General features: G+C 36.5%; 1 protein-coding gene across 1 annotated transcript in view; it reads right to left on the bottom strand.

Moving 5' to 3' along the window:
- LOC128860458 (uncharacterized) overlaps window positions 1-15,585 on the bottom strand; it is a 51,410-nt gene extending 35,825 nt beyond the window's left edge. The window contains exon 1 of the mRNA XM_054098005.1: window positions 14,412-15,585. Coding sequence (XP_053953980.1) covers window positions 14,412-14,989 — 578 coding nt within the window. The 5' untranslated portion in view covers window positions 14,990-15,585. The remainder of the gene's footprint in view (window positions 1-14,411) is intronic.
- Between the last annotated feature and the right edge of the window lie 341 nt (window positions 15,586-15,926).

Here is a 15,926-nt window from a genome sequence, read left to right as displayed (position 1 = left end):
GTTTTTTAAAGTGGTGTTAAACACTTATCAGTTTACCACAATTTATGAAATTCTCAACCATTTCTGAACCACAATGAACTTTTTTGGAAGTCCGCATGACGCCAACTTTATTAAAAAGCATTTACGTAAATTAGCATGAATGAGGGAAGCGAAGCAATTAGTGAAGATATACCAAAACAAATATTTAAATCAACAGTAATGAAGCAATAAGTAGAAATATAACCGCGAGCACAGCCACAAATGAGGAGGAAGAAGAAGAGCAACATCGGTTTCGCTTCCACAACTTGTACAACTTTGTATGGCCAGTCACACTTCAAGGACACAATTCTATAATACTCGTATGTGCACACTCGTATATACATACACATGTACAATAAATATGAATACATATTTAATTCATAATTTTTGCGCCAAGCGCACATCAAAAAAGGAACTAAAAAATACTCGAAGTGAGAAGCAATTAACTTTTGTTTAATAATTATTTATTAATGAATAAGTTTGTACTTTAATGTGTCAAAGGCAGGGTTGATCCACAAATGGAATTATTGACAGATAACTATGCATTTTGTGTGAGCTTACTTAGTTACAGCGAAGCGTGTGAGTGGTAAATGTAGGTACATATGCATGCATGCACATTAAGGTGGGCTTAGCGACAAAAAAAAATTCTCGAAAGTAAAAAAAATGTGTTTTATGTTTACTTTCACATGGTAGTTGAGGAAAGAGTAAAGAAGATCAAAGTTTCATTTGTACTTGCAGCTTTTTCATGCCAGAAATACACTCGGAGGCTTGCCATTACCTGCCGAGGGGCGACCGCTATTAGCAGATTGATCGTCCAAAAATATCATGGAGGAGATCGGCCCAGAAGAAATCAAAGCATCAGAAAAGACTTGGAACGAAATTAACCTTATTGCAAAAAACAGAACGACATGGAGGTGTTTTATTGAGGCCCTATGCTCCAATGGGAGAAACAAGAACCGATGATGGTGATGCTCAACAATCCCTGCAAGCTTCATAATGGGATGCCCACAACTTTTAGAGTTACAGTAACAGAATTACAGAGTTATAGTAACATTAATTACATTACGCGATTACGAAAAAAATACCGCTCTAGCGCTTCAATATTTAAATAAATAAAATAAAAACAAGTGGGCTCTCAAAATTATTTTAGGCATCTGCCGCTGATATAAAATATGTACAGGGTTTGATTGAAAAGTAATGAGCCTTCCCGCGCGGAAAATGATCGTTGGACTTTCCCCTTCCGCTAGAAATCGGTCCCAGTTCGCTGGCAACAGCGGTGCAGTCAAAATCGCTCCGCGCATGAAAGCTGTTTTAAAAGTGTGTTAGGATTTTGCAGTGGTGAAAATGCAGCGATCGTTGGAGCAACGATACTCGATCAAATTTTGCGTAAAGCTAAACAAAACGAGTACCGAAACCATTGGGCTACTCAAGGAGGCTTACGGGGACGAATCTCTGTCCAGTGCCAAGGTAAAACGGTGGCACAAGTCGTTCAAGGAAGGCCGGGAGTTCTGCATCAGGACAATGCGCCGGCGCACACCGCCTTCCTCGGCACCTCTGCATTGGCCAAGATGGGGGTTCCGGTGCTTTCCCACCCTCCCTACAGCCCAGACCTGTCCCCTCCGGACTTCTTCTTGTTCCCGCACCTGAAAAGAAAGCTGAAGGGAAGGCGTTTCGACTCCATCGAGGCGATCCAAAAAACTGTGAGAGCCGAATTGAACGCGATTCCGGCGGATGAGTTTAAAAAATGTTTCCTGTAGTGGAAAGACCGCTACCAGCGGTGTATTGACGCTCAAGGGTCCTATTTTGAAGAATATTAGTTGTATAAGCCAAAAGGTTTAATAAAACTGCTTAAAAAAATAAGGCTCATTACTTTTCAATCAAACCCTGTATATGCATATTTGTTGGGCTGGTTCTTTTCACTATCTAATCTTCAATAAGGATTCTATTCTATTAATTTCGACAAGTATGTACCGGGTTGCCAATATTCGACGGACCCATCTGGCAACCCTGTATCTTTTGAGAAAGACGTCAGATCGCTTAATGACATACCGCGTTGGAAGCGTCAGTCCAAGCAGATTTTTACTATGGAACAATACACGCCACGCGAGCGCTCCCAAATTGTTGAAATTTACATTCAACAAAAGAAGTCAAAAGAAGAAGAAGATGAACAAAATCATCATGTCCGATGAGGCTCATTTCTTATTGAATGGGACGGTAAACAAACAAAATTGCCGTATTTACGCCACTGAAAATACTCAGGAAATTCAAGAGGTACCTCTTTACGACGAAAAAGCCACTGTTTGGTGCGGCCTTAAAGCGAAAACGATTATTGGGCCGTTTTTCTTCGAAAATGAAGATGGTCAAGCTGTTACCGTCTATCAGGACCGTTACCGCGATATGATAACCACTTTTGTGATGCCAATTATTCGTCGAAAGCGAATGAGGCACTTCTGGTATCAACAAGACGGCGCTCCACCGCACACAGCTCGCACCACAATCGATTTTTGCTTCCTCGTCGTTTGATGTCGAAAAATGGCGATTTTGACTGGCCACTGCGTTCGCCCGATTCTTCTTCTTGTGGGGATATTTAAAATCAAAGGTTTATATTAATAAGCCAAAGACCATAGAAGAGCTCAAGAACAACATCCGTGAGGAAATAGCCGCTATTCCAGCCGAAATGTTAGCTAAAACTATGGAAAATGCTGCAAAACGGGCACAATATGCCGTACGGGCTCAAGACGGCCATTTGAGAGATATCATATTCAAAAAGTGATGTCAACAAATCTACTTGAACAAAATAAAATTAATTATCGTCAACATCAAAAAAATTGTGTTTTGCTTCGATTAAAAAAAATTAAAAAAAACACATGGGTCCGTCAAATATTGGCAACCTTGTATTATAATTTGAAAAGTAATAGCGTGATAGAGCTAAGACGTATACTACTACCATTAGGGTATACAAATCTATTCAAAACTAGGTATTTGCGGAGTTTTGAAAAATCCCACTTGAAATAAATTTGCTCCATTACATTTTGAACCATCCTAATATTCAGACCCAGCACTAATGAGAATAAAGTAAATTGAAATTAAAATTAATAAATTATAAAATATAATAATAGTTATCCAATTTTGATGAAATGCAATCGGAAATCAAACCTCCGTAGCAGTAATTTATTTGTATTAATTTTTTTGTTATTTTTGTTTATAGGACTAAAGTAGGTACGTGCTTATTATAACATCTGCATATATGTGCATATGTATGCATGTAAGTACTCAGTATTATTATGATCGCCTAAGTGGGCAATACTTAGGGCAATGTCGCAATGCAATGCCGAGGTCTGGTTTCTTTTCTGTAAGGGGAAGTGTGTGCACGTGTGCGTGCGAGTGTTTGCCTTTTGCCCGGAAGTACAACATTTTGAACGCTTTCATTTAAACGTAAAAAAAAATTAAAAAGAAGATTTCCCAATGTGTTCAGCGTTTAATATTAATTTTAAATTACGATTTTTCCATTCCTTACGCTTTTAGCATAATAATCGATTGATACCCGCTTGCATGTTTCGTTTTGAGCGGTATTTCGAAAATAGGCATACAAACAAACAAATATTAACTAGAAATAATTTTAGCTTTACGGCGAATCAATAAAAAATTCAATATTTTCAATTTTTCTGCTTATTTTGCGCATTTTTATGTGATTAATCGCTGTGTGAGATTAAAATCGTTGCGCTTTTTGCGGCATTCATTTTCTGTGACTCAATTTTGCACTTTTTTGTGTATATTTATAGGATTCGTTTTCTGCAATTGGTTTGCAGAAAAATATTGCAAAGCACAAGTAAAAATAAACAACTCAAATTTTGCACACATTTATTTTTAAATTCACTCTCTCTTTCATTTTCTATCGATTCATATAAATTATTTTTACATTCACGAAGGCAAAGCGTGTTGGCAAAGGTATGAAAATGTGGGGTTTTAAAATTGTGGCTGCTAAAATTTTTTTTTGGTACAAACAAGCATCAGACATAAAAAAAATCGTAATAAATTTTCTGCTATTTAATATTTAATAATAATTTTTAAAAATATTTCATTTGAAGAAAAAAAAGTTTATGGTTGCAATAAATTAAACTAGAGCAGCTTATTAAAATCCAATTAAAATATTACGTTTTGGATAACATTCGGAATCGGCAATTTTGAAAATTTCATTGACAGCACTTGACTTAAAAAAAGTTTGGCAAATCTTGGTGGATTTTTACAAAAATCAAAAAACAATATTTTGCACCTAATAAATCTGTAAGTACTAAGAATAAATTTCACTGAAATCAGTTCAATGACCTTTCAGATATCACCTTATAAATAGAGGAGAATATATCAACCATGATCACATTAAGATTTAGTGGAGGTTTGCACTTCGACCTCATGACCCTTGTGCCCTCTACTCATTACAGCACCTCATCTAAACCCAGCTCCCTTATTCAACTTAAGATAGTACTGAGTTGGACTGAGCGTATGTGCCTTTCTTCAGGCTGCAAATGGCTGAGATGCTTCGACCTTCTTCGCCCTACAGCGCTGCATTAAAGGAGATGGTGTATTGGAGACTCTAGGGATTGGTCACAGAAGCGACAAGAGCCAGTGGAACCATGATCAAATTCTTCACTAAGAAAAATCAGATATATATACAATAATATGGAGTACAAGTAGAAACCATCTGTTAACTGAGATTCTTGATCATAAAAAACAAGGATCTATAAGTGGAATAGTCTATTCAAACCAAGTAGGCAGTCAAGTAGAGACGATCAGCGATGAGGCCAGCAGATTGAAGTTAAGATTTAAAAAAGTTACAAATTTTGGAAGATGCACGTCTGAAATGAAACATATTAAGGTGAGCGTAATACGGGTGCCGAGTATGCTCCCAAATCAGAAGCAACAGCTCGTCGAGTGTTCACGTGAGTTTTTGAATTTGCGTAGTGAAAACGGTGATGAATTTATGCATCAGATGTTACTGGAAACGCAATTTGATTTCTTCACTATGAATGTAAATCGAAGGAAGACTCAATAAAGTGCCAGAAAAGAAGTTGCAGCACCACCTAAGAAGTTCAAGGTGTCACACAAGCGGCTAGAAAGATGATAGGTAAGGCGGCATGTGAAGGTAACCTGTACGATATTAACCACCTATTTACATGCCCTCTCAAACCCACTCACCTAAGACCCCTTTGGGTACTACCCGTAGAAACAGCATGTATCCTAGGCCTAACCTTAGATGAGATAGACGATGACGACCGCAGAGGTGACTACACAGTACTGGCAGGTCTTGATGAACTGCTACAACAACAAACAATAAGAACAAGAACAACAAGAACGTGTACAATAGTACAACAACAACAACAGTATAGCAAGTACAACAATAAAAAATGCAACAATATAAAAATACAACAACAATAACGAGTACAACAACAACAAACAAACAATATATGTATTAAAATGTCAAGCTTTTTTTAATTGAATTTCCATTGGCCGCCGTGGCCGAATGGGTTGGTGTGTGCCTACCAATCGAAGAACGTAGGTTCGAATCTCCGTGAAACACCAAAATGAAGAAAAGCTGTAGGTCTTTCTATTTGTGAAACAACATCAAGCCACACGCCACAAATAGGAGGAGGAGCTCGGCCAAACACTCAAAGAGGGTGTAAGCTCTAATTTTATATACATATGTACATATGTATGTTTATTGGATAGGGCATTGTTGTAAATATTTTACTTAGATTCCGTTCCCCTGAATATGAAGAAATATACGCAAAACTCGTAAATAAAATATGAAATTTCAAAAATGCTGATATTTTACTTATTTGCACAAAAAGTACAAATTCTTTGTTAAAAGTTAAATCAGTAAATTTCATTTGAAAATACTGTAGTAAGAAATTCTTTGGAACACAACCGATACATGGCAAGTTTCTCAAGTTCTGAATACTTTTGATGCAGAGTGCATTTCGAATATGCAGGTATAAATAAATGCTATACATTTCATACATATGTACATACAAGAATATATGTATGTACGATATGTATTTACAATCAGAAAGTATGTAAAAAATAATTTTTGAGTGCAAATGTGTAATGTACGAATGTGTATAACAAGCAAGTGCCACACACAGGCATTGCCTACAAGCACAAGTGCATAATATGTACAGTTTTGCCAACTAAAATAGCATACTTTTGCAAATAAAATATTACACACATTTCTTATTTGTGAGTGCATAACTCGTTTCTTTCTCGTGCTAACCGGCACCAATTGGACACACCAAGTGAGCTTCCAACGCAAAGGCCCTCTGCCTCTGCTACCATCAGTAGGCACCGCCTGGACAATTTACTACTTCAAAATTATAACTGTAAACTGTGACGTGAGTGCCGATGCGCGAGTGTGCCGATAGTTTATTTGATGACCAGATTTATTTTGTCTTGTCGTCGTGCATCACTTGATCTATTCGCTTCTTTATCCTGCTTAGAAAGGGCAAAACTCATCATTGGCGTTGGAAGCAAATGCCAGCCCGTTTGTTTTGCGAAAAACTCTCGTTAAGCATAAATTTAAGCTGCTAGGCCTCTGATGTGGAGATCAAAATTAGTCTGTAAATGCTTTGAATAGATAGCGAGATTTTCCTTGCACTTCGACCTCATGGACTTTTAAGCCCTCTGCTCATCAAAGTACCTCATACAGACCCAGTTCCCTTATTAAACTGAGGATAGAGCTGGGTTTGATTAGGCGTATGTGCCTTTCTTCTGGCTGCATTTGACCGGTATGTCTCAACCTTCTCCGTGCTATAGCGCTATATTCAAAGAAAAGATGCATTGGAGTCTCCAGGGATTGGTCGCAGGACATCGACAGGAATCAGTGGACCGATCATGTGCAGATTACTACGCAGTCTGCAGTGACCTGTGAGAATGCCCGTGAGCATTCTCAGTTTATCATTAGGGATTGCTGTGAGGGTTGTACCCTCCCAATAAGGATTTCGCTTGGTGTTGCCCCATAGTTTGATTCCAGCAAACCTCTCTTAGCCTAAGCTCTTCGCTCATAGCAAGGAAGGGCTCGGGTCTTATTAATGGCGAGGCTGCAGCCTCTCTCGCCAATGCGTCCCGTATTTCGTTCCTAGTTATACTCCTGTGTCCTGGGATTCAAATTAGCCGCATGTGATTGTGGGTTCCTAGTAGATTCAGTTTTTCGATATACTCAAGGACCAGTGAGGACTTAATCTCAAAGGATGATAGAGACTTGAGTGCCGACTGACTGTCGCTTAGAATAGCGAGTCGCTCATTTCGCAAAATTCTGCTAAGTTTATCTCTACACATAGACAGATGGTATACATCTCCGCTTGGAGGGTGCTTGGAAAACCCAGCGGCACAGAACATTTGGTTCTGGGACCACCTACGATTTCAGTGGTCTTTAAGCCATCTGTGTACAAGTGCAGGGTACACCCTTGAACTTCTTTTCGAATTTGATGACTTTAGTGATAACATCTTTAAGTAAGTGGGAGCTGCAGCCTTAGAAATTCCATGTTTTTAGTTGACATCATTTGTCCTCTCCCGCAGCCTCCCTGGTAATATTCAACAGGGCACGCTTGGTTGATTACTAAATAACTATATGAAGCGGTGCCAGCTCAAGTATCACCTCCAAGCAGCTGTAGGGCACCATCAAGAGATGGCTCTCGATGCCCACGCGACCGCTCCATATGTTATCATTGGCCTTATTATCACGATGTGAATCCATCTCAGGATTCTTGGGCTACAGCTCAAGGATTTTCTGCTACACGTTTGTGGATCATGCGAGACTTTGTTGTATTGGGCAAGGTGGCGTCAGCATGCCTCTTCCAACTCTTCCTGGCATAAAGGACAAGGCCGAGATTTTTAACTTCGCTGACCAAACCAGTAGCAACCCCGTCAATGCTGATCTCTCTCATTCCTGATGAAAGAAATAATGGCTGTTTTGGACGGATTTATACCCAGACCCACCTCAGAGCACCATCTCTTCGTCAGATTTAAAGCTCTTTGCAATATGTCGCAAAGAGTGTTCTCGAACTTGCCGCGCGTTATAATTGCAACGCCATGTGCGTATCCCTGACGGCGGATGTTTATCAGCAAGTGAAGCAGGTCGTCAACCACTACGCTCCATAGGAGGGGCGATACAATTTTTTTTTAAATATGGTAACATTACATAACTCCATTAGCAATAAACAAAAAAATATCAAGAATCAATTATCATAAATCAAATGATCAATTTTACCAACTTCAATTTTTTATTTTTCGTTGATCAATCACTGCACAAACTACCGAAAATGGCATTGAAAAAATCGTATGTTTAATTGGAATGGTAATTATTACCGATAGCTGCTTATATTTTGATCAGTACATTTTTAAATATCTAATAAAATGCGTAACACTTAAAACATTTTCAGGCTTTACTGTTTTGAAAACTTACACAAGTACAGAAGTTTGACGGAAGAAGGACTGATAGTCACCGTAAGAATAGCATTCTGATGATAGTCGGTTTTACGTTACATCTGACCAAGGACTGCCAGCCACTCCAGCAGCATTCCCCATATATGTATGTATAGTTAACAACAACAACAACTGTCAGTATAGCTGGTATTACCGCCGCGGCTATTATTTTACACGCCGTTGTAACACGGTAAGCACGTAGGTATGTGTGCGTAACCCAAGTGCAATAAAAAAATTAAAATTCTTTCAATAGTTTCGTTGGAAAATGAAAGCACACACAGAGAGAAAGGCTGAGTGGTTGAATAACAGAAAAGAAATCATAGCAACAATGCAGTACGCAAAAGAACAACACAAATAAAATATAAAGAGTATGGATAAATGCGTGCAAGAGCACAAAAACAAAACACTAAAACATAAAAACGCAACTCATTTGCGAGCCAAAACCAAAACTGAACTTGCGCTTGTTTAAGAAATGTATGTTTGTACATATATTTTCTTGTTCCCCCCAACCAGTGCTAAATTTAGCGCACTTTAAAAGTTCAGGCGCGCATTAATAAGATTGCTAACAATGCTGCCCCAGCCGACGACGCTGCTATGGCATGCCATAATTTTCTTAACGCAATGTTTTTTCTCCTTTCTAAGCAAACTAAATATAAACACTCATACATATATACATACATATGTGGATCACAGCGCGGTGAATGCCTCAGGTGCAAGCGAAAGAATATGTGGTGCGCACGGTGGGGCCTGTAAAGTAGGATACAAACATGGATCGAGACCAGCGGCACGGAGTGCGGGGCCTAATGCAGTTTATGGTGTTCTTTCTGTGCGCCACAATGTCATGCGGGTTAATTTGCGTTCTTTGTTGCTGCAAGCCGCCGCTGAATGAGGAAGGCGAAGAATTGCCATTTACGCTTTCAGTGTCTAATTCGCATAAAATTATGTCTTCTACTTTCCAAATAATACCAAAAACAAGCAGAAGATAACAAGAAGGAAGCTAAAAAAAGTTGAAAGTTGTTTATTTAAAGACAAGCCAAAGCCCAACCACAGGGCAAATCTGCTTTCGCTACATGAAGCAAAAGTGAAAAAACAACACAAAAAAAATGTGGAAAAGAGTTTGAAATGTGACGAGGTGACCGCTGCACCGTAGGAACTAAGCAAGAGACTTGAACGAGTGCGTGTGCATGTGCGGAACGAAGCAGCGCGCGCCGACAGTTGATTATTTATTAACTGGCAGTAATGCAGTGGAGGCTATAAAATTAAGCGCTAAGGTCAAAAGGGTACGAACTATGTGCGCTTAAGGAAATTAAAACCTTATCTTTCGCAAAGCTCAATGCGACGCTGCTGCTACTGCTATAACCACTGCTTTGCATGCTAATTTGCTGCGCACAATGAACTGGAAAATATCAACAAAAACGCGCGAGCTACTACTCACGCACACACGCACACACATACACACAGCGCAAAGTTATCTCAGGGCCTTAACTATATCTAGCTGAGTGTGAAAAAGTCGTGCGGCGGCAACGGTGTTAGCGCGGCGCTTGGCGAGTGATTAAAATCGTGTCCAAAATAAAGAACCTACCAAAACAGTTGTATTGTTATCTTCCCCGACATGGTTTGCACACAAACGAACACAAATTACAATCATGCATAGTCATACAAAAAGTAAACCAGAAAAAATTGAGCAGTGAAGCACATAATCACACACATACATGCATACACAAAAATAAAGTATGTAACTACTTATACTAGTCAAAGCAAATTGAACGTTTGATAAGACCTGAAGCAGAATAATGAAGGGGGAAAAGCTTAGAAAAAATAGTAGAAAAAGCCAAGAACTGCACTAAAAAATGTATCTTATCTCAGTGCTTGAGTCATGCCTGCTTACGACGGCCAAGCACATACACATATGTGGTTTTTTCAAGGGTGGTGCTGGTGTTAGTGCGCTCTTGATGGTCGCATAGCTGGCGTACAAAACAACGGCGATTGACTGTTTGTTACAATAATGAACTTATTTGCCATTCGCTGCGGCATTTATGTTGTGTGTGTGTATGCAGGTATTTACTTGTGCGATTAGCTTTGCCAATACTGTTACAGGGGAGTTATTTTTGATAATTTTGTTTGCGGAATTTTTCAGAGATATGAACATTGAGAGAGTATGTGGAATACTACCAATAACGACACTAAAATTTATAAAACAGGCGCATACCATATGTCTGTTAGTGTGTGCATTTATGAATTTAGATGGAAGAATTTAATTAAACAGTTGATTGGATTTTATTTATCAAAAAAAGTAATAAAAAAAATCACGTAATAAATTGGTTGAAAATATTTAGAGTATTATTTAAGTATGCATAAAGAAGCTTTACCTTATCTCAATGAGATACATTTCAAAAAGTAAATTAACGAAATATATAAAAAAATATTAAAATTAAAATATTAAAGAAATAAAGTTAAATTAATAGAAGTATAAAATAATAAACCAAAAACTTATTTTTAATCATTCTTTTATATCTAGCATATTAATAATTATTAACTTTATATATATGTACATAATTATATAATTATAATTATAAAGAGTTGGGAATAAAAAAATATTTTAGTAACTGAAAACTCACTTCACTTTTTTTTTGAAATTCAATAAAATCTCTTTTAACAAATGTGAGGTTAATTAAAACAAAAATGTTTCCACGACAGTCGGTTCTACGGAACCGGAACGACCCGGGGGATGTTTATGCTGCCTCAATTATTACACTATAACAAAGTCAAGAACAACATAAAAAAACAAGAACAATTTAAACAAAAACAATGAAATATTATATGACTACATAAAAATCATATTAAATTAAACTGTTTAAATCAAGTTAAAAAATTTAATTTAATTAAATACAATAAATGGATATTATTTTTAATAGAACTTAAAATAATTACATAAAAATATTTTATTACAAAAGATATAGCGAAATTTAACGTATTTTATTACAGACGCAAAATACATAAAAAATTAAATAAAATGAAACAAGATAAAAGGGGAATAGAACATATAAAAAATAATTAATATATATAAGAAAGAATTATATAAAAAATTTAATAAAGTTAAAATAAAATAAAGGAAAAATACAACATTAAAATTATAATTCGCAAACTACAAAAAAAAAAAAAAAATTTTTTTTAAATCTGTACTTAATACAAAAAAAATTAATTCGGCAACAACCATTATTTTATATATATCATATGAAAGTTTGAATACATCGCACGCTCGATAACGTGAACACTTCAAAACATTTTTTTTTTGGACATTAACTACTCTAAGTTTGCAAGTAGTTTGCATTGCGCCCAAATAATTATGAACTTAGGGAATCTCATTTTCAGTCGCAATTTTGGCCTGTCATGGTGTGTTTTTCCTTAGATTTGCTGCATAAAAATGAGTTCCTAGAAACTGCTCGTGTACTTGACATTAAAAGAAAAGCTGAAATTTTTGGTTCTTTATGAACCCCTTTCAATGTTTTAAATTTTAAAAGAGTTTAAAATTTACATTTCATACCATAATAATAATAATAAAATGTGAATTTAATTGCGTAAATATGTATTGACTTTATAACTGTTTGGCACTCGCAAACGTGAACACTTTTGTGAACTCTCTTGGTTTTAATTAGTACACGTTATCGAGCGTGCACTGTAGTATACAAATGGCACTTTTAAAAGTAAAATAAAATAAAATATATTTTATTAAGCCCAACGGCTGGCCAGACTCTTTCGTCTTTGGACGTGACTTTAACATATTCTAGGTTGCTCTTAAAATTTAATTTTTAAGTTTTTATGTTATTTATGGCTATATCCTTTTAAAAAAGATCCTCAAACCGTACGAAGGTCAAACTATAATCTGTGAGAATTTATTAATGCCGCATGAACATATTTTGTTCCAAAAAGTAAATAATGTAAACGTAGAACTAACTGTCGATGTTTAGTTAGGCAAATTGTGTTGTTAACTGAATGCATAAAGGAAATATTAAAAAGAAGTACATAAATAAAAAAAAAAATATACGAGTATAAAAAAAATAAATTTAAATAAAAAAATGAAAAAAAAATTAAAGAAATAAAAAATAAAAAACAGTAAATTTAAATAAAATAAAATATTATAATTAAATAAATTATACGATATATTCAGTGTATTTAGATAATTCAAATTTTGTTAGTAAAGTTTTAATTTTCTTATGGCTTCGGAAAATGAAATAATGTTTATAAAAAATAATTAATCATTAAATAAAACAAACGTATTTAAAATAGGTGAATTTATTGCCAAATTAAGCAAAACAAAATAAAATAAAAACATTTATAAAAAACAATAAAGATAACATATCTAACAACATCAATATAGGTATTATAAAAAAGAAAACAAAACTAAAATTGCCTTAAAAAATACTATATAAAGGTTATTTTGTGGAAAGAGAAAAACTCTTATTTGATGCTAGAGATGTAATATAAATAAATAAAACTAGTAATCTTCGTAGAAAAATGAAAAACAATACATGGGAGATCCAGAATATTTTAGTTTGGGGAAAAAGAAATCCATTATTTTTGCCCAAATAGCTTAAAACAGGGCTAGTTTACTGGGGCGCCAGCCCTTGGCCGGGAGAAACCCGAGTCATTCCGGAAACGCAGAACCAGCTGTCATGAGAATGTTGGAGTGGCTGAAATGGGATTGGATCTTTCCCTGCTTTATAAACGTGTACGAAAGTTGACTCTCCGTGCACACTGCATTTTTTTCAGTAACGCATAATTCACAAATAAAAAAAAATTCCACCGTAATTTGTATTGGCCGTATCGTGAAAAATTTCAGGTCGTAAATTGAAAAAAGTGTCATAAATAAAAAAAAGCGGTTATAACGAAATGCCGTATAATAAGCGGTCGTATAGCGAGGCATTGATGTGCATCTAATGTTTGACTGACTATTTAATATTAGATAATATTAAAGTGTCAATGCCTGACTCAATGCATACAGATAAAAAGATTTACGACAGAGATCAAAGTGAATGCACTCATGTATGTATGTATATGGCGATTAGTATCAATTTATTTTATAATTAATCAGATTTTTGGCTAATGTTTAATTAGGTGATTGCATCAAAATTTAAATTTAAGTTTAATCTATTATATGATAATTATAGCAGCATATAGTATGTGTGAAAGTGTTTAAAATCTTTTCTCCTTTTGCTTTTTCATGAATGTTTCGTCTTTATAAAAGTTATGAATGAGTTTAAGTTAAACATAGTAGAAGCCACAAATGCACCGTTTTGCTTGTAAGCCAGTTTTAGCACTTGAAAGTGCTCTAATTGATACCAAAACAGGTTTACTACAAGCAATAAAGTCTAATAGAAATTCGACCAGCTCAACCAAAAATCACACCCACAAACAAGCCAGCACGCATAAAAAAAATAAAAATATTTTTTTTTGCTACATACATCCGTACATTTATGCATATGCTCTACAACCAAAGTTTGTTTGCATTGTCGCTTTTGTCGCTCCGTTCAGTACACTTAACTGGTTTACACTTTTGTTTCCTGTTCTGTGTAAAACTTCAAACCAGACGCACTTGAGACCCATACGAGCACAAATTGAGCCTTCGAGCGGTCCGTCAACCAATGCGAATGGCACGCGCGCAGTAGGGGTGACTTTTTTAAGGACCAACAAACAAGCATTCGTACAAACATAAAAGTCCACATGTAAGGTATAATTACGTACACACACGCAAATAAGTCGATGGCAACAAAACCTGCGCAGTCACCACAAATTGCTTGCTGCAAGGAAGTGCCAAACCGGCCTGTTGTTTGAGTCATCACGTATTCTGTGCTAAGTGCACACAATGACACACCCTGCTACCCCCCACCAAAGTAGATTATTGACTGAAGTGCACTTACCTTTGTTCCGGCAGCTGTTTCAACTCGGACATATCCAGTTCTAATCGAAAATTTGACACTTCGCATAGCAAATGATCGCGATCGGCAGTGACTTCCTTGAGCTTTTCGCGTAGCGCACGATTTTCGCGCAACAGTTCCTCTACATTGATCTTGACCGTATTCACAGCGGCAGCGATTTGCGGTGCCAGCGATGGTGTTGTGACCGTAGGCGTTGCCATTACACCCACAGACTCGTTTGAACCGAAAATATTTAAATTATTATAACGCACAATACTATTGCTGCCACTGCCGCTGCCAGTGCCGACCGCGCCGGCGCCAATGCTGCCTCCATTGTTGGCGACACTGTTGGGGTCATAACCAAAACCGGCCATCATCGAACTCGCTATGGCCAGCGATTGTGTGGTCTGGTGCAGCTGCTGGTCGAAAGATGCTTCTGAACTGCACAGTGAAATTGCATCCTGCGCCAATTGGCTTTGGTTGTGTGCAGTTATTAGATCGCAGGGCTCAGCACTGTCGTTCATATTAATATTCAAATTGGATTCTTGTTGTGACGAAAAGGATTCGTCATTATCGCACATTCTCGACTCACTCGCGCGTATACGCACACACGTTCTTCGCACAGATGCACTTTTACTCCTCTCCTCACTTTTATTTCAATATGTATTTGCACTTCTTAAAAAGCACACACGCCCAATAAATACACTTTGAACTGGCTGTGCTTGCGTTTTGTTACTTCAATTTGTATTTTATGGTATTATTTTTATATTCTGCTAAAGATTTCTTTTATACATATGTATTTTGTATTCACAGTATTAAGCCACCATACACTTTCGTTAAACGCACTCAACGTGGGCGCAAATAAACAAACCATTCAACATATTCGCGAATGAACAACGCATGATTATTGGAATTAACACATCGTATAACGTAAACTTTTGTTAGTGTATTGCTCTGCAATGGTCGCGTTTCTTAGCGCCTTGTTCTATTTCATTGCAAGCAGTTTTAATTTTCTTTTATATTTTCCACAATTAATTCAAAACTTCAGCGCATATATAAAGACCGAAGAAGCAACAAGAAAACTAGACCAACAAAACACAATAATGAAGCGATTGACCATACACGATACCAATTCAAGTTTCCAACTGCTTTGCAGGGAACAAAAATAGAACGAGACTGAAACACTGGTTGACGGACAGGGTTGCTTGTTTCAATACTGTGACAACTGTGTTGGGTCATATGGTATCGATAAAAGTAAGGCGGGATAAATTATCGAATTGAAGGTATCGGTTAAAGGGCATGAAAAGATTCAAAAGGCAATAATATTAATGCAAAAAATTTAATCGATTTAACTATTTGATATGTATTCTGTTTTCAGGAGTAGCAGTACATAATTCCATAAAAATCCGAGGAATATAAATACACAGATTAAAACTTTTGCGTACTGCTCGAAATATGAAACCACAATGCATATGGGTCAAAGAATTTGTACATATTCTCTTAAACAAAATGTTATCA

The sequence above is a fragment of the Anastrepha ludens genome, chromosome 4 (assembly GCF_028408465.1).
Source record: "Anastrepha ludens isolate Willacy chromosome 4, idAnaLude1.1, whole genome shotgun sequence".
Classification (NCBI taxonomy): Eukaryota; Metazoa; Arthropoda; class Insecta; order Diptera; family Tephritidae; genus Anastrepha; species Anastrepha ludens.
Note: the sequence above shows the minus strand (reverse complement) of the source record. Positions and strands in the feature narration are given on the sequence as shown.